The 24,886-nt window shown below is 41.9% G+C and overlaps 1 protein-coding gene across 1 annotated transcript in view; it reads left to right on the top strand.

Moving 5' to 3' along the window:
* LOC129695299 (uncharacterized) overlaps window positions 1-24,886 on the top strand; it is a 49,736-nt gene that overhangs the window by 16,350 nt on the left and 8,500 nt on the right. Inside the window, exons 4-9 of the mRNA XM_055632121.1 lie at window positions 909-955; window positions 5,231-5,322; window positions 11,613-11,689; window positions 17,512-18,642; window positions 20,475-21,007; window positions 22,563-22,753. Of these exons, the coding sequence (XP_055488096.1) occupies window positions 909-955; window positions 5,231-5,322; window positions 11,613-11,689; window positions 17,512-18,642; window positions 20,475-21,007; window positions 22,563-22,753 (2,071 nt within the window). The remainder of the gene's footprint in view (window positions 1-908; window positions 956-5,230; window positions 5,323-11,612; window positions 11,690-17,511; window positions 18,643-20,474; window positions 21,008-22,562; window positions 22,754-24,886) is intronic.

The raw sequence follows: 24,886 nt of genomic DNA, 5'->3' as shown, positions 1-24,886 counted from the left end.
TAATCTCTTATGTGGGACCTTGTCGAAAGCCTTCTGAAAGTCCAGATATAACACATCCACTGGTTCTCCCTTATCCACTCTACTAGTTACATCCTCAAAAAATTCTTTAAGATTCGTCAGACATGATTTACCTTTCATAAATCCATGCTGACTTTGTCCAATGATTTCACCACTTTCCAAATGTGCTGCTATCCCATCTTTAATAACTGATAACTAGTTTCCCCACTACTGACGTTAGACTAACTGGTCTGTAATTCCCCGTTTTCTCTCTCCCTCCCTTTTTAAAAAGTGTGGTTACATTAGCTACCCTCCAATCCTCAGGAACTACTCCAGAATCTAAAGAGTTTTGAAAAATTATCAACTTTTCATCACTAGTCTTTGTCACTATTTCCACTCATCTTCCGTTTACCCCCCCTAACCTATATCCACCTATCACTTGCCAGGCTTTGCCCATTCCTACCTTTCTTTTCCTGATTTCTCCCCCTTACTCCATCAGTCTAAAGAAGGTTCTCAACCCAAAACATGTGTTCATTCCCTTCACAGATACCTTCTCACCTGCTGAGTTCCTTCTACACTTTTTTTCCTCAACATTCTAGCATCTATAGTCTCTCGTATCTCCTGTTCACGCCATCTTGTGGATTCCTCGTTGGTGTGGAATATCATCTTGTTTGACCTTTTGCATTTAGAATAGGAAATCCAGGTGGGTGGGGCTGTGAAACTGTGTTCTATTGTTCATTTACTGTAGATTTTTGCTCAATCTTATCACAAACCTAAAATCCATGAACAACACATCACTGGTAGTTACTAATTACTGTAACAAATCATTCATTTAAATTGTATCAATTAAGTGATATTTCTTCCCATATTTTATTTTTTTCATTTGATGTCCATTTACTTATTTTCGTTAGGCTTATGATGAAGCAACACAGTTGGCACAATCACATACCGTACTAAGGTAGGATTATATATGTTATTTAGACAGTCTGATTTAGCTTTCAAAATACTCTTTGATTATACTTAAATATTGGCTGCTTTCAAAATAAATCGGCTTGAATTATTTTGGGTCTTTCATTGCAAAGTAGTGATCTACTTCTATTTAATGACTAATCACACTTTGAGAGCATCAAGAACCAGAGTGCACTTTATGAGATCTTTCTTTGAGTTGCTTCTCACTTCTTTCAACCCGCACTCAAGCCGTGTGTGGCTGCTTTATTATTAGATTAATGGAGAACTGAGCAACTTCTGTAGCTCCTTACCTTGTCCATTGATCCAAGTACAGACTCTCCCTGGATTTCAAATGATTTATGCCCCCCACCCTCCCACTGCATAAGAACGAGCTCCCATAATATAATTAAATGCAAAGATCTGATGTATATACTTATGTTTGTTCATATGAATGGCAGTAATGTTCCTCTCTATCTCCCCCTTCAGTATTTTTCTTTTCTTGTCAGTCTTGTGTCCTTTAGATGTAATTCATTACAATACTTTGGAGGTATGGTTACATTATCAAATGATTTTTGTGTATTTTCTCACTTGTTAGCAAAATCAGCATAAGCGTTGGTAAAAAAAGGAATCAGTTTGTCACCCACGGGAATTTGGTATATCAAAAATTGGACAACATGTTGTACAAGACAACATTTATTAGGCCGCATTTGAAGTATTGTGTTCAGTTTTGGTCACCCTGTCATAGGAAGGATGTCATTAAGCTGGAAAGATTGCAGATAAAATTTATGAGGAGATTGCTTAGATACAAGGGCCTGAGCTCTAGGGAGAGGTTGAGCAGGCTAGGGCTTTATTCCTTCGTGCGCAGGAGGCTGAGGGGGTGAGCTTATAGCAGTATATACAATCATGAGGAGACTTGATGGGGTGAATGCACAATTTCACCCAGGTAGGTGAATCATAAACCAGAGAGCATGGGTTTAGGTGAGAGGGGAAAGTTTTAATATGAACCTGAAAGGCAACTCTTTTAACTCCGAGGTTAGTTGGTATGTCACGAGCTGCCAGAGGTGGTTGAGGCAGGTACTATAATAGCATTTAAAAGACACTTTGACAGGTAGATAATTGACAACAAACAATAAGTGCAGGAGTAGGCCATTTGGCACTTAGAGCCAGCAACGCCATTCAATGTGATCATGGCTGATCATCCTCAATCAATACCCCGTTCTTGCCTTCTCCCCATATCCCTTGACTCCGCTATCTTTAAGAGCCCTGTCGAGCTCTCTCTTGAAAGTACCCAGAGAACCGGCCTCCACCGCCCTCTGAGGCACAGAATTCCACAGACTCACATCTCTGTGTGAAAATGTGTTTTCTCATCTCCATTCTAAATGGCTTACCCCTTATTCTTAAACTGTGGCCCCTGGTTCTGGACTCTCCCAACATCGGGAACATGTTTCCTGCCTCTAGCGTGTCCAAACCCTTAATAATCCTATATGTATCAATAAGATTCCTTCTCATCCTTTTAAATTCCAGAGTATACAAGCCCAGCCACTCTCTGCATATCACAGTTCCACCATCCTGGGAATGAAGCTTGTGAACTTATGCTACACTCCTCAATAGCAAGAATGTCCTTCCTCAAATTTGGAGACCAAAACTGCACACAATACTGCAGGTGTGGTCTCACTAGGGCCCTGTACAACTGCAGAAAGACCTCTGCTCCTATACTCAATTCCTCTTGTTATGAAGGCCAACATGCCATTTGCTTTCCTCACTGCCTGCTGTACCTGCATACTTACTTTCATTAGGTACACAAAAATGCTGGAGAAACTCAGCGGGTTCAGCAGCATCTATGGAGCGAAGGAAATAGGCAACGTTTCGCGCCGAAACCCTTCTTCCGACTGATGAACAAGGACCCTCAGATCCCATTGTACTTCCCCTTTTCCCAACTTGACACCATTTAGATAATAATCTTCCTTCCTGTTTTTGCTACCAAAGTGGATAACCTCACATTTACCCATACTAAACTGCATTTGCCATGCATCTGCCCACTCACCCAACCTGTCCAAGTCACCCTGCATTCTCATAGCATTCTCCTCACAGTTCACACTGCCACCCAGCTTTGTGTCATCTGCAAATTTGCTAATGTTACTTGTAACCCCTTCATCTAAATCATTAATATATATTGTAACTAGCTGCGGTCCCAGCATCGAGCCTTGCAGTACCCCACTAGTCACTGCCTGCCATTCTGAAAGGGACCCATGAATCCCCATTCTTTGTTTCCTGTCTGCCAACCAATTTTCTATCCATGTCAGCACTCTACCCCCATTACCATGTGCCCTAATTTTGCCCACTAATCTCCTATGTGGGACCTTGTCAAATGCTTTCTGAAAGTCCAGGTACACTACATCCACTGGTTCTCCCTCGGACCGAGCCTGTTCCTGCTATCCAAATGTGCCGTTATTTCATCTTTTATTATTGACTCCAGCATCTTCCCCACCACCGATGTCAGGCTAACTGGTCTATCATTCCCTGTTTTCTCTCTCCAACATTTCTTAAAAAGTGGGATAACATTAGCTACTCTCCAATCCACAGGAACTGATCCTGAATCTATAGAACATTGGAAAATGATCACCAATGCGTCCACGATTTCTAGAGCCACTTCCTTAAGTTTCCTGAGTTGCAGACCATCAGACCCTGAGGATCTATCAGCTTCCAGCCCCATCTGTCTACCCAATACCATTTCCTGCCTAACGTGGATTCCCTTCAGTTCCTCCGTCACCCCAGATCCTCTGGCCACTAGTACATCAGGAAGATTGTTTGTGTCCTCCTTAGTGAAGACTAATACTGACACTTCTGATTTATCCATCTCCCTCTCAAATTGTAGATTAAAACTTATATTATGGTCACTGTCACCTAATGGCTCCTTAACCTCAAGTTACCTTATCAAATCCGGTTCATTACAAACCACTGAATCCAGAATTGCTTTCTCCCAGGTAGGCTCTGTACAAGCTACTCTAAGATTCCATCATGGAGTCACTCCACAAACTCCCTTCCTTGGGGTCCAGTACCAACCTGATTTCTCCAGTCTACCTGCATGTTGAAATCTCCCATAACAACCGTAGCATTACCTTTACGACATGCCAATTTTAACTCTTGATTCAACTTGCATCCAGGCTACTGTTTAGGGGCCTGTAGATAAGTTCCACTAGGGTATTTTTACCCTTACAACTCCTTAGTTCTATCCATACTGAATCCACATCTCCTGTTTCAATGTCACCCCTTGCATGGAACTGAATTTCATTCCTCACAAACAGAGCTACCCCACCCCCTCTGTCCACCTGTGTCATTTCGATAGGAGGTATACCCTGTATTCAGTTCCCAGCCCTGACCCTCTTGCAGCCATGTCTCTGCAATTCTCACAACATCATACTTGCCAATTTCTAACTGAGCCTCAAGCTCGTCCACTTTATTTCTAATACTTTGCCCATTCTTATACAACACTTTGACTTCGGTATTCACCTCCCCTCTCACTCCGGTCCCTATTCGGACTGGAATCGTTGTCTCCCCCGACAACTCCCAAGAGGGCATACCTGTTTTTAGTAGGCACATCTGCCTGGGTCTCCTGCTCTCCACGTTTACTCCCCTTTCTCTCAGTCACCCACCTTAATTCTTCCTGTATCCTTGGCGAGACAACCTCGCTGTAGGTCTTGTCCAGGAAACTCTCGTTTTCCCCCCCGATGATCCTGAGGTCATCAAGTTGCTTCTCCAGTGCCTCAACACGGTCCTTCAGGAACTGAACCTGGACACACTTATCACAGTTGTAGCAGCCAGAGGCATCATCAGTGTCCCTGGCCTTCCACATCCTGCAAACCTCGCACTGAATCATCTTACCCTTCATGTGTTCACCTCGTCCCGTGCTCTCCAACTTTTGGCGTAGTCTCCTCTCCTCAGCCTCCTCGCCGAAGACTCGAGCCAATGACTCGCACTTTTCTCACAAGGCATTTCCCTCACAAGGCCACTCCCCGATGGTACATGGATAGGAATAGTTTGGTCGTATGTAGGCCAAGCATGGGCAAAAGGGACTAGCTTTGACAGGGCAACATGGTCGGCATGGACAAGTTGGGCTGAAGGGCCTGTTTCCATGCTATATGTCTCTTGACTAAGCAGAAATTAATTAAATTTCCGTCTATAATGTTTGGATCGGTAGCTCGTTGGAAATCTGAAACATTAATACATTTCTGATAAATACAATATTGATTTTTGGATTAGTAAATACAATTGTATTTTTTTTTAGATTTGATGTGACATGTGTGACTGGTGTATCTAGCAGTGATAGAAATAGTTCCCATGTGCCTCGTATTGATATTGAACGTAATTACTGTCAAGGTATGTAATAGAATTAATTTTACAAACTTGTATCTTTATATGCTAGCCATTTTATTAAGTATCAGCATTCACTGCATTGGTTATGATGGCAAAGGGAAACAAATGAATAAACAGTTGAAAATAGTTCACCCAAGGAAAATATTAAGCTTCGGGTTTAATTGTTTTTTTGTCATTATTTCTCGTTTATTATTATTATATGTATCGAGGTACAGTGAAAAGCTTTTCTTTGTGTGCTATCCAGTCAAATAAGAACCTATACATAAATACAATCAAGCCGTCTAGAGTGCACAGATAAAAGGTACACCATTTAGTGCAAAAATATATAATTGAAAGTCAGTGAATTACAATTCAAGGCAGTTTAAAGGTCGCCAATGAGGCAGATGGGAGGTCAGGACTGCACTGATGCGAGGACTGTTCTGTTGCCTGATAACAGCTGGGTAGAAACTGTCCCCGAATCCAGAAGAATCCTTTTTCAAACGTTTGCCCCTCTTCCCTGATGGGAGAGGGCAGAAGAGAGATGACCAGGGTGAGACTGGTCCTTAGTTACGCTTGTAGTGGCCATTTGGCCTGTTTTGCATGTCATTGAGGATGGCATGTGCCTTTAAATTTTAGATGGCCCGTTATATTGTGGGTGGGATTTATGACGTGTTTTTGGGCGTCTTTGGAGCTTAGATGCTTGCGCAGAAGTTTAGTTTTTAGATTAGTTCGGAGAGCCGATGGGGAAGCTTAACCCTTCGACCATGCGGGCCATGCGGATCTTGCCAGTGTTACGGAGACACGAGGAGTTTTCTAATGTCTAAAATAATAAGCTGGAGTTTGAAGAAGATTGTAGTAACGAGTCGGAAGAAACTTGGATGTATCTTACTTTCTATCAACAATAAAGCATTTATTCATCAAAAGACTGTGTTTTGAAGTCATATCTGAGAAGAAGCTCTGAAGATCTCTGTGAGTGAGCTTGCATGTGTATAGAAGATACCCCCTTCAACCATTCTCATCCAAATAGCGGCTAGGGTGCTAATTACCTGAAAGATATGATAATCTGCCACGACAACGCTGAAGGTTTTGTTGAGGCAGTGTGAAGTGCAGATGGAGTAATTGGAAGGAGGCTAATTTCTGTGATGGTTGGGGCTATGTCCAAACTCTTTGCAATTTCTTGCAGTATTGGATGGAGCTATTCGCAAACCAGGTTGTGATGCATCTCAATAAGATGCTTTCTATGGTGCAGTCTTCAATGTAAACTGGAATGTGTGTACTAGTTTGCTTCCTGAAGTCAATTGCAATCTCCTTTGTCTTGTTGACATTGAGGGAGAGATTGTTGTCTTGGCACCATCACTTACTTTTGTAATTTAGTTTAAAGTTTCCTACTTGTTTTTGTTGCAAACAACTGCCATAATTGTTACTGGTTCTGATCACAAGGTGACACTGTGGAAATTACTTGTGAATCTTTATTGTAATGTGCATTTGTATAATGTAGTTAAGCATCCCAACCCACTGTATTTTGTATGTATTGTACTTTGGTGACCATGAATATTCTTAAAGGTATTTTACCAGTTATTTAAAAATAAGAAACATTTATAGGCATGGACCAAGATACCAAAACTTAGGTTTTTAACAAGAAAGTTCATGTGTGATACAAATATTCCAATTAAAAAAAACTGAATAGCACCATACATTTATTTTGGGTAAAATAAATACTGAGGATTGTTATGTCAGTATAAACAAACTTTTTTGTGATTTCAAGAACTTGCACCATCTAGTGCAATTGGCAAGCCTTGCCCTCAATGAATACATTACATACAACATACAGTGGGTTGGAATGTTTAACTATGAGGCCTTGACCATCAGCATTAAAACAGAGACCATGGGGATGAACAATTGTCCCTGGCATATTCCTCATTGTCAGACCCCATGGTAGAACTCTTCAAATAATGTTAGTTGAGGCAGTTGCTTAGTAGTTGAAGCCTAAGTGTTCATAATTGCTGTATGTTCAGTAATACGTTGATACCTGCATGGTGTATCACACTATAATTTACAGTACTATGTACTGCATACTATAATATATCTAAAATTATGCGGTGTGCTGCATAAAAAATAGTGTGCTGCAAGATAAGTTATAGCTAAAGTTCTTTAAGTAGTCATAATTAAGATCTGTAAACCACTCCCTCAGATAATTTTCTCATTGTAAATAGCAAATATAAAAATTGCAATTGTTCATTTTACTTCATCATTGGGTTATGCTAATTTTTGTAATGTTCAGCAATAGTTGCCTTTGGGTCCTCATTTTGAAGCATTTCTGCTTTCTGCTTAATAAACATATAAGATTATTAAGGGTTTGGACACGCTGGAGGCAGGAGACATGTTCCCAATGTGGGGGGAGTCCAGAACCAGGGGCCACAGTTTAAGAATAAGGGGGTAAGCCATTTATAACGGAGATGAGGAAACACTTTTTCACAGAGAGTTGTGAGTCTGTGGAATTCTCTGCCTCAGAGAGCGGTGGTGGAGACCAGTTCTCTGGACACTTTCAAGAGAGAGCTAGATAAGGCTCTTAAAGATAGTCAGGAAAAGGGGAGAAGGCAGGAACGGGGTACTGATTGTGGATGATCAGCCATGGTCACATTGAATGGCGGTGCTGGCTCAAAGGGGCGAATGGCCTACTCCTGCACCTATTGTCTATTGTCTATTGCTTGAAAAAGTAATTAGGAGTTTATTTGTGTGCGGTAAAACTGAATGTATAACATAGAATGAAATATTTGGCTCACCAGTCCATATTCAATTTACTGCTCAAGCTTCTTTCCATGATTCCTCATATGATTTTATAAGCACATTTGTGTTTCTTTCTCCCTCTCAAAGGAAGTCTTTTTACTCTACCACGACTTTTCATAATTGGAAACTTAAAAAATGTTTTTGTTCAAATTTCTCTGTCCAAGGAAGAGAGACCAGCATGTTCATTCTGTCCAGCATAATAGATTTCTGGTATTGCCTCTGTCTATAGTTTTTATACTATTTATGTCCTTCCATCCCTTTAAAAAAAATGGCAATAAATTGGTGTAAAAAAATTCTGTGTATTTTGGTCTACCTGGTTTCATAACTTATCAACCTTTCTAGAAGTGATGCTTGGTGCCTTTTGAAATAAAAACAGGCTTGTGTCTTCCATTGGCCTTGACAATTTTTTTTGGACACCGTGAATCCAATTTTTTCTCCACTACATTTAAATTCTTATTTTTCAAAGAATAGGCAATACCTGTATCTCAACAAGTGGTAGCTGTGTGGAACTTGCTGCCTGAAAGGCAGAAACCTTTGCTGAATTTCAAGTTCCTGAATCATAATCTCTGAGGACAAAAGCCAGAAAGAGGGGTCAAATTAAAGTCCAAAATAAAAATAGAAAACATCGTCATTCAGATTGTGAATTGGAGTTCATTTTCCAGGTCAATGATTTCTCGTTGAGGTGCATATTTCCAGCAATTTGCAGTTTTCAGAATTTTAGTATCTGCAGTTTTTTATTATCAACATTACACCCATTTTTTCCAGCACTGATGTGCTGGGCTGGAAGTTCATTTGTTAATAAGGCACTGATTCTGCAAGTTTAAATAATATTGCAACCTTTTGAAGTCTTCAGCAATAGCGAAATACCCATTGCATTGACAACTGGAACTTTTCTAAATTCTTTTTGATTTCATTTTCAATTAATATATGTATGAGAGGAAATGCAGGGCTTACTTGAAGCTAGTGAAATTAATATTCATACCACTGGGGCTGTAAGCTGCCCAAGCGAAATATGAGATGCTGTTTCTCCAATTTGTGTTTAGTCTCACTCTGACAATGGAGGATACCTAGGACAGAAAGGTCAGTATGAGAATGGGAAGGTTAATTAAAGTGTTTAGCAACCAGGAGATCAGATAGGTCCAGGCAGACTGAGCAAAGGTGTTGCTAAACGATCGCCTAGTCTATGTTTGGTCTTACCAATGAATAAGAGTCAACATCTTGAACAATTGATACCTAGATGAGGTTGGAGGAGGTGCAAGTGGACCTCTGCCTAACCTGAAAGGACTGTCGAGGTACCTGGACAGCGTTGAGGGAGGAAGTATAGGGACAGGTGTTGCATCTCCTGCAATTGCCGGGGAAGGTACCTGGGGAGGAGGTGGTTTGGGTGGGAAGGGACGAGTTAACCAGAGAGTTGCGAAGGGAACGGTCTCCATGGAAGGTGGAAAGGGGTGGAGATGGGAAGATGTGACTAGTGGTGGGATCCCGTTGGAGGTGGCAAAAATGTCGGGAGGATTATGTGTTGTGTGCGACAGCTGATGGGGTGGAAGGTAAGGACTATGGGGACTCTGTCTCTGTTGCGATTTAGTCTGTCCTATCCCTTAAGAATTGTATATGTTTCTATGAGATCCCCTCTCATCCTTCTAAATTCCAGTGAATATAAGCCCAGTCAATCTATTAGTTCATCATATGTCAGTCCCGCCATCCCGGGAATTAACCTGGTGAACCTATGCTGCACTCCCTCAATAGCAAGAATGTCCTTCCTTAAATGAGGAGACTGAAAAGTGCACACAATATTGCAGGTGTGGTCTCACCAGAGCCAAATATCATTTGTCTGATATTTCTATGCTTGATCTTGTTGATAATGGAGCAGGTATTGTTGATAATTTGGAGATATTGTACGTTACATTACCCATTCTATGCAATTTCTTCCAAGCATACAGTTAGGCTGGTCAAACAACTTTTCCTTATGAAACCTATGTCGGCTGTTCATTAAAATATTTTGTTTTCTGGATGTTTTCCACTTTGTAGAAGCCAATCTGCACATTATGGATAGCGATGAGAGCATGTTTCAATGCTGTAAGATTGCAGTCCCATTTGAATATTGCCTATGTAAGTTGTGATGTCATTCAAAACCGTGAATGTAACATCAATGAAATAACCAAATATTTGTGCCTCAGGGGCCAAAGGGTGAATTTATATTCAGCCAAATGACGTGTGTGTGCAAAGAAAATTATTTTTGTTAAATGTGGTGAAACATGATGGCAGGAAGAATAACTAATATAATAAGCAATTGTAGATGCTGGTTTATACTAAAGATAGACACAAAATGCTGGAATAACTCAGCAGGTCCGGCAGCACCTTTGAAAAAAATGGATAGGTGACCTTTTTCAGACCCTTCTTTAGCCTGAAGAAGGGTCCTGACCCAAAACGTCACCTATCCATTTTCTCCAGAGATGCTGCCAGAATCACTAAGTTACTCTAGTATTTTGTGTTTATCGTAGGAATAAATAGCTTAATTTATAATTTAATTTTGATTATCTTTTTTGTTGTGTTTATATCCTTTAAAATGTTCAAAGATATGTTGATTGTTGTTATTAATGTGACATTGATTCATGTATGTGAGATTTTAAGAATAAAGTGATTATCTTGGTAATTTATTTCACTAAATTCTTCTGAACATCTCTTCAGCTGTTTAGCTCCAATGACTATGCTACAGTCTTAAAGCCAAAAGCACTTTGATATGATCGTAACATTTTGTGGCTTTCTATGATTTAGCTAAAAACAAATCGTTTTTTTTAGCCAGTGGAAGAAGAACTGTGCCTATTTCCTTAAATAATTTTATCGGTGGTTATTTTTATGCATGAAACAGACAATATGAGCCATTACATGACCACTATAACTACTGTACAATTTGGGCAAAAGGTCCATAAAATTTCAATTTGCACCAGAGGGAACAACTACTGACTTGAAGCACAGCAAAGGTAATTGATTCGGTAGCAAAATATGGATGTATTTAGATTTATTTTTGCTTTTGAGAAAAAGCGAGGATAGATTTGACTAAGAACACCCGATTGTGAAAATTTCATAGCCTCTACTCCCTCTTATAATTGCATATTTTTGTTTTAAGTTCAAAACTGGAAACAATTCTATCCTTTTCTCAAAATAGCTATAAAATCAGTCTCAAGGTGCATAAAAATGTTCTATGTAACATAGATGGGCTGCTTATTAGAATTGATTAATTGCCTATTGCTATTAACAAATAGTTTGTGTCCATTGTTCAAGTCTCTCAAACACCTGTGGGTGGTACCAGGTGGTCATATCTGCCCTCGGTTTAAAATTAAAATGGAGCAGCCCGTTGTTTTTTGGTTTAATGTAAATTTGTTTACTGCTTTCCCATATGCCTCTTTTCTCCCCCCCCCCCCCCCCCCCCCCCCCCCCCCCCCCCGCTGCTAACAATATCCCCCCCCGCAGTAATATATTCCAGCAGTAATAAGTTTATAATTTTGATAATTCATCTTATTGTACAGAAGATTTAGAAGATACAGATGAAACCATGTTGGATGGTGACATGAGCAATGATCTACCAGTCCACAATAATGAACAGGTAAATTATATCTGGTCAGCAGTGATGTAAAATATTTAAATTAACAATGTGATTAGTGTATTATCAATTCCTCATGACGGAGAATTTTTGGTAAATCCTGGAGTTCACTGCATAACTCCCAAATTTAATACCTGATTTGTTTATTGTTGCTAGTCTTCTTCTGGGATACAATGGGAAACAAAGAAAATAGGTGTAGGAGTAGGCCATTCGGTCCTTTGAGCCAGCACCCGCCATTCAATACGATCATTCCTGATCATCCAAAATCAGTACCCCGTTCTAGCTTTTCCCCCATATCTCTTTGTCCCCTTAGCCCTAAGATTTAAATCAAATTCTCTCTAATAGAAAAAAAAATGCATGTGGTTAAAGCGCATATTGTCAGATTTTAATAAAAGGTGTTTTTATTAATTTTGCTTTCACCGAGTAGAAATTACAGTAGTGTTTATACATAGTACCCCCCATTTCAGGGCACCATAATGTTTGGGACACAGCAATGTCATGTAATTGGAAAGTAGTCATGTTTAGTGTTTTGTTGCATATCCTTTGCATGCAATGGTTGCTTGAAGTCTGCAATTCATGGACATCACCAGTTCCTGGGTGTCTTCTCTGGTGATGTTCTGACAGGCCTTCTTCTTCTTTGAGTCCGTTGCAATCTCAGATGTCGTTCTGCCAGTATCTGGCGCAGGTCACAGCTGGTCGGGTTGGTTCAGCCAGGTCCTGGGGGCTGCACTGGGGGGCGTCGTCACACTCCAGTAGGTGGGACATTGTCCGTACTGCTCCACAGCTGCACGTGTCTTCTGCCTGGCAGTTCCATGCTTTCATAAGTGCTTTGTACCTCCCCTGCTCCACTCGTAATCTGTTGAGGGTCTTCCAGGTTGGCCATGGGAGGTCGTGCCCGCTGGCGAGGCATTCAGTCGGAGTGATTCCTCTCTCCATCCAGTCGTGGGCTCGTGTGTTGAGCTGGTTCCATTCATCTTTCCAGATGTTGGTCCTTGCTGTTTCTTTGGTTGTCTGGAGAGGTGGGACTGTCTGCAAGAAACTGGCTCTGGTATCGATCTCCTGTGCTTTCCGCTCGTCTTGGGCGACGATGGATCGTCTGATATGGGGGGGGGTGCGGGGGGCAATACCAGCTAGGGCGTAGAGGCACGGGACTGGCGTTGTCTTTATTCATCCCGTGGTAATGCGGCAGGTGTTGTTGAGGGCTGTGTCAACCAGTTTGGTGTGGTGGGAGCGGCTCCAGCTTGAGCACGCGTATTCAGCTGTGGAGAAGCACAGGGCTAGGGCAGTTGCACGGATGGTTGGTGGATCAGCGCCCCACTTTGAGTTTACCAGTTTGCGCAGGATGTTGTTGCGAGTGTTGACCTTGGCTTTGGTGTTCTGAACGTGGGTTTTGAAAGAGAATGTCCTGTCGAGTGTGACTCCGAGGTATTGACAGGCCTGTATTGCAGCCATATTTAGCTTATGCTTGTTTTGGGGGCTAGTCCCCTTCAGTTTTCTCTTCAGCATATAAAAGGCATGCTCAATTGGGTTCAGATCGGGTGATTGACTTGGGCACTCAAGAATTGACCATTTTTAGCTTTGAAAAACTCTTTTGTTGCTCTAGCGGTATGTTTGGGATCATTGTTTTGCTGTAGAATGAGCTGCCAGCCAATGAGTTTTGAGGGATTTGTTTGAACCTGATCAGATAGGATGTGTCTACCCTTCAGAATTCATTATGATACTGCCATCAGCAGTTGTATCCTCAATGAAGATAAGTGAGCCAGTACCTTCAGCAGTCATACATGCCCAGGCCATAACACTCCCACCACCGTGCTTCACAGATGTGGTGGTATGCTTTGGATCTTGGGCATTTCCTTCTCTCATCCATACTTTGCTCTTGCCATCACTCCAATATAGACAATGGACAATAGGTGCAGGAGTAGGCCATTTGGCCCTTCGAGCCAGCACTGCCATTCAATGTGATCATGGCTGATCATCCCCAGTCAGTACTCCGTTCCTGCCTTCTCCGCATATCCCCTGACTCCGCTATTTTTAAGAGCCCTATATAGCTCTCTCTTGAAAGCATCCAGAGAACCTGCCTCCACAATATATGTTAATCTTTGTCTCATCTGTCCACAACACCCTTTTCCAGAACTGTGGTTGCTCCTTTAAGTACTTCTTGGCAAACTAACCTGGCCATCCTATTTTTGTGGCTAACCAGTGGTTTGCATCTTGCAGTGTAGCCTCTGTATTTCTGTTCATCAAGTCTTCTGCGGACAATCCACTCATGAAGAGTGTTTCTGACCTGTTGGATAGGTGTTTGGAGATTTTTCTTTATTTTAGAGAGAATTCTTCTGTCATCAGCATTGGGGTCTTCCTTGGCCTGCCAGTCCCTTTGCGATTAGTAAGCTCACCAGTAGTCTCTTTCTTCTTAATGATGTTCCAAACAGTTGGTATTGGTAAGCCTAAGGTTTGGCTGATGTCTCTAACAATTTTATTCTTGTTTCTCAGTCTCTTAATGGCTTCTTTGATTTCATTGGCACAACTTTGGTCCTCGTGTTGATAAACAGCAATAAAATGTTTCCAAATGTGTTGGAAGGACTAAGTTCTCAGTACCCCATTCCTGCCTTCTCTCCATATCCCCTGACCGCTATCTTTCAGAGCCCTATCTAGCTCTCTCAAGAAAGTATCCAGAGAACCGGCCTCCACCACCATCTGAGGCAGAGAATTCCACAGACTCACAACTCTGTGTGAAAAAGTGTTTCCTTATCTCCATTCTAAATGGCTTACCCCTTTATTCTTAAACTGTGGTTCTGGACTCCCCCAGCATCGGGAACATGTTTCCTACTTCTAACGTGTCTAAACCTTTAATAATCTTATATGTATCAATAAGATACCCTCTCATCCTTCTAAATTCCAGAGTATACAAGCCCAGCCGCTCCATTCTCTCAGCATATGACAGTCCCGCCATCCCGGGAATTAACCTTGTGAACCTACGCTGCACTCCCTCAATAGCAAGAATGTCCTTCCTCAAATCATAATACTCCAGGTGTGTTCTCACTTGGGCCCTTTACAACTGCAGAAGGAACTCTTTGCTCCTATACTCAACTCCTCTTGTTATAAAGGCCAACCTGCCATTCGCTTTCTTCATTGTCTGCTGTACCTGCATGCTTACTTTAATTGACTGATGAACAAGGACCCCCAGATCCCGTTGTACTTCCCCTTTTCCCAACTTGACGTAATTTAGATAATAATCTGCCTTCCTGTTTGTGCTATCAAAGTGGACAACCTCACATTTATCCACATTAAACTGTAACTGTCATGCATCTGCCCAATCACCTAACCTGGCCAAGCGATCCTGCATTCTCATAGCATCCTCCTCACAGTTCACACTGCCACCTAGCTTTGCGTCATCTGCAAATTTGTGCAGATGACACAATTTGTGATTATCACAGGCTTTTTATGGGCTCACCTACTTCAGTCCATTATGTCACAAGGCACTTGGTGGAAACAAAGCATGTAAATTTTGTCCCGAAATGTTGCCTATTTCCTTCGCTCCATAGATGTTGCCTCACCCGCTGAGTTTCTCCAGCATTTTTGTCTACCTTCATGTAAATTTAGGAATGCTGGTTTACCAACAGAGAGCTGCAGGTGAACGGAATGAAGGTTAGAGAACAGCTATTATTCTTTAAAGCTCTTGCATTCATTTTGAATGAGCCCTATTGATAACATTGGAATTGTCCAAGATGGCAAATGGGGGAAAAACAAAGTTGTTCTGGCAGAGTCTGTGGGGAGAATGGATAAGTGATGTTTTGGGCCAGGAAACATGTTCCCGATGTTGGGGGAGTCCAGAACCAGGGGCCACAGTTTAAGAATAAGGAGTAAACCATTTAGAACGGAGACGAGGAAGCACTTTTTCTCACAGATAGTGGTGAGTTTGTGGAATTTTCTGCCTCGGAGGGCGGTGGGGGCAGGTTCTCTGGTTGCTTTCAAGAGAGAGCTAGATAGGGCTCTTAAAAATAGCGGAGTCAGGGGATATGGGGAGAAGGCAGGAACGGAGTACTGATTGGGGATGATCAGCCATGATTACATTGAATGGCGGTGCTGGCTCGAAGGGCCAAATGGCCTACTCCTGCACCTATTGTCTATTGTCTATTGACTCTTTATCAGGCTGATTTTACTGGGAGAGGGGTGGGGGGGGGGAGGGAGAAAGCTGGAAAAGGGAGGTTGGGGTGGGATAGACTTCAGGAGTGTGCTTCAGGAGACATTCGCTTGGTCGGTGATAGTGCTACCATGCCGCTCTTTGTGATGGACATTGAGGTCCCCTGTGCAAAGAATTGCTGACTTCAATGCGTCCAAATATTGTTCTACATGATTCAACAGTTCGGGTAGAGTTACACGTGGTACACATGACGTTTTGCTGCCATGTTTGATCTTATGTCATGAGAGCTTATGGGGTTTGGAGACAATGTTGAGGATTCCAAATGCTACTTCCATGCATATTCTACTGTTCTGCCCTTTCTGGAGGGTCTGGTTTTCCGATGGGCCTGATGTAGGATACACCAGAAGTATCTTAGGGTTAGGGTTAGGTGTATAAAATCATGAGAGGAATAGATCAGGTAGATGCACAGTCTCTTGCCCAGAGTAGGGGAATCGAGGACCAAAGGACATAGGTTCAGGGTGAAGGGGAAAAGATTTAGTAGGAATCTGAGGGTGAACTTTTTTCACACAGAGGGTGTTAGGTGTACGGAACAAGCTGCCAGAGGAGGTAGTTGAGGCTGGGATTATCCCATTGTTTAAGAAGCAGTTGGACAGGTACACGGATATGACAGGTTTGGAAGGATATGGACCTGGCAGGTGGGTCTAGTGTAGCTGGGACATGTTGGCCGATGTGGACAAGTTGGGCCGAAGGGCCTGTTTCCACACCGTATCACTCTATGACTCTAAGTAACTTTGCCATGTTCAAATTTGGTGCACGAGCCATCTCGTTTTATTTCTTGTAATAACATAGAGGCTCACCAGCTGATTTTCAAAGGACGTTAATAGTAACCTCTATTGCTGTGGGTCTGAAATCTGATAAAGCTCAGACCAAGTAAGAATAACACATTTACTCCAATGAAGCACAGTGGCACAGCTGGTGGAGCTGCTGCCTCACGTTGCCAAAATGTGAATTTGTCCCTGACCTCGGATGCTGTCTGTGTAAAGTTTACACTTTCTCCATGTGAACATGTGGCTTTCCTCCAGGTGCTCCAGTTTTTTTCACACATCTCAAAGACATGCAGGGTTGTAGGTGAATTGGCCTCTGTGAATGCCCACAGTATGTAGGGATTGGGGGCGATAGTGGGATAACATGGTTGTCGTGGAGTCATTGGGCCAAAGGGCCTGTTTCTATGCTGTATCTTTCAATTCAATTCAATTACGTTCATTAGTGAATGTTTACTCTTCTGAATTGAGTTTTGCACATTTATCACCCAATTTGTGCTTACTTACACTAATTACTAGTGCAGCTATCTCTTAATTTAAGCTTGTGAAGAAATTCTGACATTTTAATGTTATACTTACTGAATAATTTCTTGGAATGTAATTGAATAGCAAAAGGGATTTAAAAAATCAAAATATTTAAGAGATTCAGAAACGAAAAATTGATAAATTCAAACGTTCTAGATTATTACTTTGCCGCGTTTGAAGTACTGCAAAGAAAGCATATTATGATTGTCTCATTAGTGTAAAATAATATTTGAGTGATGGCTAAGAATAATTTCACACGTATCAAAATTTACCTTGATGTTGTATGTTTTGCTTTTCTTTGTAAACCATGAAAATAAGATGTTTTTTTCTTTTCTTAGGAAATTTCAGATGATGAAAATGCTCCAGAAATAAATTTACTTACTGGAGCTCTTATTACCCCCTGCACACCGACATGGGAGGGAAGGAAATCATTTGCTGATGAACTGTCAGTAGGAAACTGCACATCCACTGTGCAATCGGTGTTTTCAAGACATGAGTCACTACTGGAATCATCTAATGTTTCTAATGCAGAAACAATTGACACAATGCAGGGCTTACTTACACAAGTATTACCCCAGAAAGAGATCTCAGCACGTGAAAATTTTGAACAAAACAAAAGCTTAAAGTCTACCAGCAACAAAATACCAATAATAGACTTGTTAAGACCGCTGAGTGATGAATCTACAGCTAGCTCTCTTACAACAATGAATCTCTCACCTCTAATGGATTCTTTAGATGCATTGAGCGTTGGTGCAACATCAGTTGAATCATTAGCAGAAAGAAAGGATGCACTGCCTGTGGAATTGTGGGCAGCACTCAACAAAATGCCATTAATGGCACCAGTTCTTCCAGTCAAAGAGACACTAGCATCAGTGAATGAGAAATCAGCATTCAATTCATCCACTCAACGTGTAGTCAAAGAAACATTACCACCAGTAAATGGCAAAGCAGAAAATGATTCATCCGTTCCACATAATTTAGAACAGAAGGCTGGCCTATTTGCACTACACAGCAGTGACAAAGCAGTAAATGATTCATCCTTGCAGGACAATCTAGAACACGGGGCTGGTACATTTACCCTGGACGACAGTGACAAAACAGAAATTGATTCATCTTTTCAGGACAATCTAGAACACGAGACAAGTGAATTTACAATGCACAACAGTGACAAAGCAACACATGGTTCATCTGTTCAGGATAATCTAGAATGCAAGGATGGTCCGCTTACACTACACGGGAGTGACAAAGCAGTAAATGATTCATCCTTGCAGGACAACCTAGAACACGGGGTTGGTATATTTACACTGGACGGCAGTGACAACACAGAAATTGATTCATCCATTCAAGATAATCTACATGACAAAGTTGGTAATGCAGAAGCTGATGAAGACCTCACACAAATAACAGATTATGAACCAAACTCACAACCTTCAGGGAAACCTGAACATTTGGAACAGAAGAAGATTGAGGTTGAAATACACAGCATTCAGATTCTGTGTCATCATTTTATGTGAACGTTTTTATATTGCATGTTAATTAAAAAAATCTTTATCAACCTTCATCAGGCAGAGTCCTGAATCAATCCCGCAAAATATCTCCAGGAGTTACCCTCTTACAATAATGAGGTTTAAAAAAGCAGAATGAGAATTCGTACTCCCAAGTTGAAACTATCAGATTGGACAGGAACATTATCCTCTCCACATATCCATCTCTGCAGGAAATATGAATAGAAAATGAGTGCTTCTTGTGCTCAGATTTTACTTCCCAACATCAACTTAGGGATAAAATGACAGACATTGTTGTCACTCTGAGCATCCCACCAACCAAGGACTGAATAGAATGTGATTCCAGATATAATCTATGTACGCTGACAAATAATCACAAGAAAATCATCAGACATATTTTATTTGACCCTGAGTTCCCTTACTAAGTTGTATGTTGCCGTTTAAACATTTTTTTTAGGATTTGGATGGTGCTCACTTACCCTAGCTGCCAATGTGTGTATTACATATTTTATGCAGGTTGGTTCAAAGTCCTGCTATGTCTAGAACAGCAGACTGAAAACCTGTTCCATTTTTGTGATCCAAGCACGTCATTAAAACTTTGATGCAAAATATAAAGTGATGGAGTAACTAACGGGCCAGTCAGCATTAGCAGGCGGAATGGATAGGTGATATTGTGGATTCTGCCACTGATCGATAGTGATATTAGATAGAATGTAATATCGTAGGCCATAATATTGTACACCAGAACCATTGGAATAACATAATTTGGTGGTGCAATGGATTATAAATGTAATTTCAGATTTATGTTTTGATGTATAGCACCATAAAAAGCCTGAGAAGCATGCAGAAGACATTTATAAAGAATGTCATAGAGTGACACAATGTGGAAACAGGCTCTTCGGCCCAACTTGTCCACACCGGCCAACAAGTCCCAGCTACACTAGTCCCACCTGCCTACATTTGTTCCATATCCCTCCAAACCTGTCCTATAAAATGTACCTGTCTAACTGTTTCTTAAATGGTCCTTGCTTCAACTGCCTCCTCTGGCAGCTTGTTCCATACACCCATCACCTATTGTGTGAAAAAGTTACCCCTCAGATTCTTATTAAATCTTTTCCTTTTCACCTACCTAAGTCCTCTGGCCCTTGATTCACCAAGTCTGGGCAAGAGACTGCATCTACGGGATCTATTCCTCTCATGATTTTATACACTTCTATAAGATCACCTCTCATCCTCCTGCGCTCCAAGGAATAGAATCTCAGCCTATTCAACCTCCCTATAACTCAGACCCTCTAGTCCTGGCAACATCCTCGTAAATCTTCTCTACCCATTCCAGCTTGCCAACATCTTTCTTATAACATGGTGCCACAATACTCTAAATGCGGCTTCACCAACGTCTTATACAACTGCAACATGATCTCCCAACCTCTATACTCAATTCTCTGTCCGATGTGCCAAAAGCATTTTTGACCACCCTACCATCTTCAAGGAACCATGCACCTGTGTGATACCTTTTCACACTATGTGAAACTTTATTTGGGACAGGTTATGTAGGCAAGCTTTGGATGAGTTGGAATTCATGGTAGCAGAAGAAGAGATTTAGGATAAACATTGCAGGTGATAAATGTTTAAGATTATCAGTAAGGTAATGGGGAAAATAAGAACAACACAGGCGAGGTTGAGAAGATGGAAATAAAGTCATGCTGGATTGGCAATAGTACATTATGATGTAAGTTAAGTCAACCTTTAGAGAAAAGGAATCTCGGTTAACTTTGTACTTCTTGTTCATCCTACAGTTTTCGCATGATAAGAATAAAACTGAAGCAGATACGTCCAAGTATGAGATGATGGAGAAGTCAACGGAAGGGAAAACGTTGAACGTGTCTCATGATAACCTGACATCTGCTTCACATCAGCCTAATGTAGCTGGTCCTACCATCCCACGAAAATCTTCTAGAAAAATTGTTCCAACAGATTCTTTGTGGTCCCGTTTTGAGTTTTCTACTTCTAAAAGTCAAAGATTTCAATTCCAAAAAAGATCAGCAGACATAAAGAGAAAGGCAGTGATACCTGACCATGAAGGACCCTCATCCAAATTGCTTCAACGTAGCGAAGAGAAGAAAGGGCCATCCTCACAAAATTCACAGCTAGCTTTTAAGAATAATCAAGAACATTGTTGTCAACATGGAATGTATAATAAATTAATAGACAATAACAACAGCCAGAACTCCAAAATCAATAATGCCTTTCGTACTTATCTGCTGCGCAGTAACGTACAAAGCAGACAACTATTCAGCAATTTACAAGATTTCCCAAAAGTCAGAACCACGTGAGTTAATACTCTTATGTTACACGCAATTCTGAAGGTGTTGCCATTAATTGTCATATTAGTGATACACCAAAGTATTATGGGTGCTGGAAGTTTGAAATAAAATGAATAATATTTGTTAAGTAGCATCATGATTTATCCTCGATTGCTTGTGCATTGGAAATGGAAGTAAGGCTATGAGATAATAAGAAATAAGTCACCCATCTAAGGATATACAGTTTCTACCCTGCTCTTACATCTACAATATTTATGCGACTGACCCAGCTAAGTTTCTGGTCAAAGGTGACTCTCAGGATGTTGTTTGGGCATTCAGCGATGGTGTGCCATTGATGAATATTTCTGTTTTATTGAAGATGGTCATTGATTGGCACTTTGAGGCATGGTTGAGAATTGCCATGCACCAGCCCATAATTTAATGCTTTCTTGGTTTTATTCTATCCAGGGGTGGACTGCTTTCATTTATTAAGAAGTTACAAATGTAATATGTGAATTCTCACAAAATTCTCAGGACCCGATGATGTAAATCACCTTATTTCGATGGAGATGATGGATGCACTGACAATCATCTTCCAAAATTCCAATTATTCTAGAACAATCCTCCATTAGAAGATAGCAAATGTAATCCCTCTCTTTCGAAAAACAGGGAGAGAAGAAATGTGAAATTAGAGGCTAGTTAGCCTGATGTTAGCGCCAGCAAAAATGCTGGGCATCAATAACTAAGTGATGCAGAAAATAATAATAGGATTGTGATGAATCAACTTGGATTTATGAAAACAAAATAGACAAACACAATGATGTGATTTATTTGGTCAGCCACAAGATTTTTCATTTGGCATGGATTGAAGATTAAGGGCAAAGAATGGAGAGAAGGGAGAAGCAAATCACTTTAGGATTGGGAGTTTACAATTGGTGGATTTCCACCAATTGACTATGAGGCCTCAGTTCTCCATGTGCATAAATAATTTAACGGAAGACCATATGTCATATATCCAGGTTTATTGATGATACAAAGCTTGGTGGCAACGTGTGCTGTGCGCCAGATGATGAGAGGCAATGTAAGTGCTTCAGCAAGATACGGCATATGGTATATAATCTGAAAAATAACTAGCAGAAGCGGTGAAAATATTAAAACTAAATGTCCTGACGAAGGATCTCAACCTGAAATGATAATTGTTCATTTCCTCTACAGATGCTGCCTGACCTGCTGAGCTCCTCCATTCCAGCATCTGAAGTCTCTTCTGTCTCTCTTAATTATTGGTATAGTGTTGTCTTACCTAAGGCATGATATGCTTGCAATAGAGGAAATAGCGTAATAATAGTTCACCAGACTGATTTCTGAGGATGGCAGGTTTGCCTGTTAAGAAAAGATCTAAGGCTAGGCCTATACTCTTTTGAGTTTAGAGAAATGTGAGATGATCTCATTGAAATGTACTAAGTTTATAGGAATAGATATGGATTGGATTTTTTGCTGAGAGTAGTTTCGATTTGTTCTGGCGTATTATGATATGCTATATCTGTCTTAATTGTCGTAATTTCACGGTTTCTTTTTATTTAGGTCGCTTGGACAGAACAATGAAGAAAAAGAAAGAGGAAATATGGTTGAAACTGAAAGCAAACTAAAGAGCATACAACATAGGTCGACATCAACTGTGAAAGCACATAAGAATTCAAGAGATGAAAAAGGAAACAGCTTGAATTATTCTGAAATGTGCCAGGATGGGCCACAAAGAAGTACAACAAAACCTGGTGAGGAAAATATTTAGATGGCATCTATAAAATTTGTATGTCCTCACCTCTGCAGAATGCAATAGTGACAATGGCTTTTGGAATCAGTTAGATTAACTGTACAGCAGGAGATAGGTCATTACAGGTAGACACAAAATGCTGGAGGAACTCAGGACAGGCAGCATCTCTGGAGAGAAGGAATGGGTAATGTTTTGGGTTGAGACCCTTTTTCAGACTGATAGGTGATAGGTCATATTCAGTTCCACTGAGATGAATTAAATATGTTTAAGAAATGCAATTGAATTCTAAATAAAACAGAAATGACTAGAAATGCTAAGCAGGTCAGACATTGCCTTTGGAAGGAGATAGAATTAAAATGTTAGGTCAGTGACATTATTTTGCAGTACTATTTCTACAATTTTCTATTTTAGTTCAGATAATCTGCAGTATTTAGTTAAAGGCAAATCCGTCATACCTTATTCAGGGCTCGAAATTAATGGTTGCCCGGGTGCCATTGACCACTCAAATCGCCGCCGGGCAACCTAAACACCGAGTCATTTTGCCCGGCTTGGCAACCAGATACTGGTTTGTACTGAAGAAAGACACAAAAAACTGGAGTAACTCCGCGGGTCAGGCAGCATCTATGGAGAAAAGGAACGCAACGTTTTGTGTCGGCGGTGACGGCTGTATTGCGTGGGAAAGATACTAGGTGCATGGTGACGAAGTGTCGGAGCGAATGACGAAAGGGGTGCACAGGGGATGTCAGTGAGGACTGAATAGATGCGGGAATGGGATCTATGGTGCAGCTGCTTCAGAAGTGTCGGAGCGAATGACGGGTCCCGCACAGCGGCAGCAGTGGCCGCGATAGCGGCTCCATCTCCTCCCCCACCCGCCCTGATAGCGGCCGCTGCTTGCAAATGCGCTAACGGCGCTTTTAAAAAAAAAACCCTCCCGCACGCCGAGACCGGGAGGAGGGAGGGAGGGGGAGGCCTCGGCGTGCGGGAGGGTTTGTTTTGAAAGCGGTTATCGCCGTTAGCGGGTTTTCAAGCAGCTGCCGCTATCAGGGAGGTGGAGGAGATGGAGCCGATGCCGCGTCTGCTGTGCGGGACCTGTCATTCGCTCCGAAACTTCTGAAGCAGCTGCACCAAAGATTCTATAGCTATAGGATCTTTGAGCTGCACCGCTCAGCCCCGTTGGCTGGCGGAGGAGGGAGGCGGTGGTGAGGAATTCCCAATGGCCTAGGCAGCGGGCGATGTTGTCCGAGAAGCGCTGACCTTCCTTCCTCCCCACCTCGCCATCCCTTCTCTCTCTCTCTCTCGTACCCCCCCTCCCCCCCCCCCCCCCCCCCCCTTTTATCCTGGGACACCTCCTCTACATCCCGCACTGATCCGCATTCCCGCCTCTATTCAGTCCTCACTGAAATCCTCTGTGCTCCCCCCTCCCCATCCCACCCCCCCGCAATCTATTAATCTTGCGCGGATCACCCTATCCACCTCGCATTAATTCTCCTGCCGCCATATCCCCCCCCATTCATCCTACACTGGTTCCCCAATTCACCCTGTACTTACCCCTTTCCCATCCATCCTGCACTTCTCCATCCATCCTGTACTGATCCCCCATCCATCCTGTACTAATCCACGCATTCATCCCGTACTGACCCACCCTTCATTTACCCTGCACCTTACCCCATTCATCCTGTAGTGATTGCCCATTCATCCTGCACAGACCCTCAGATCCACACTGTACTGACCCCCCCCCCCCATCCAACCTGTACTGATCCTCCCACTCAAGAAGAATGAGGGGGAACAGTCTGAAGAAGGGTCTCAACCCGAAACGTTGCCTATTTCCTTCGCTCCATAGATGCTGCCTCACCCGCTGAGTTTCTCCAGCACTTTGGTCTACCCCCATCCATCCCGTACTGAACCCCCCCATTCAACACCACTGCCATCCCCCGTGCTCTCCCCTCACAATTTTACCTACTCCAACCAATACGTACTAATTCACCTGCCTCAATCCATCCATTCTGCACCGACTTCTAACCCCCCCCCCCACCGCCATCTATCCACCCTGCACTGATTCACACACACACCCTTCCCTGACCCTGTTGTCCTGGAAATGTCTTCAGAGCGAATATTGACTATGTTTGATAACGGA

This window comes from Leucoraja erinacea, chromosome 3, assembly GCF_028641065.1.
Source record: "Leucoraja erinacea ecotype New England chromosome 3, Leri_hhj_1, whole genome shotgun sequence".
Taxonomy (NCBI): Eukaryota; Metazoa; Chordata; class Chondrichthyes; order Rajiformes; family Rajidae; genus Leucoraja; species Leucoraja erinaceus.
This window is presented reverse-complemented; position numbering and strand designations above follow the sequence as displayed.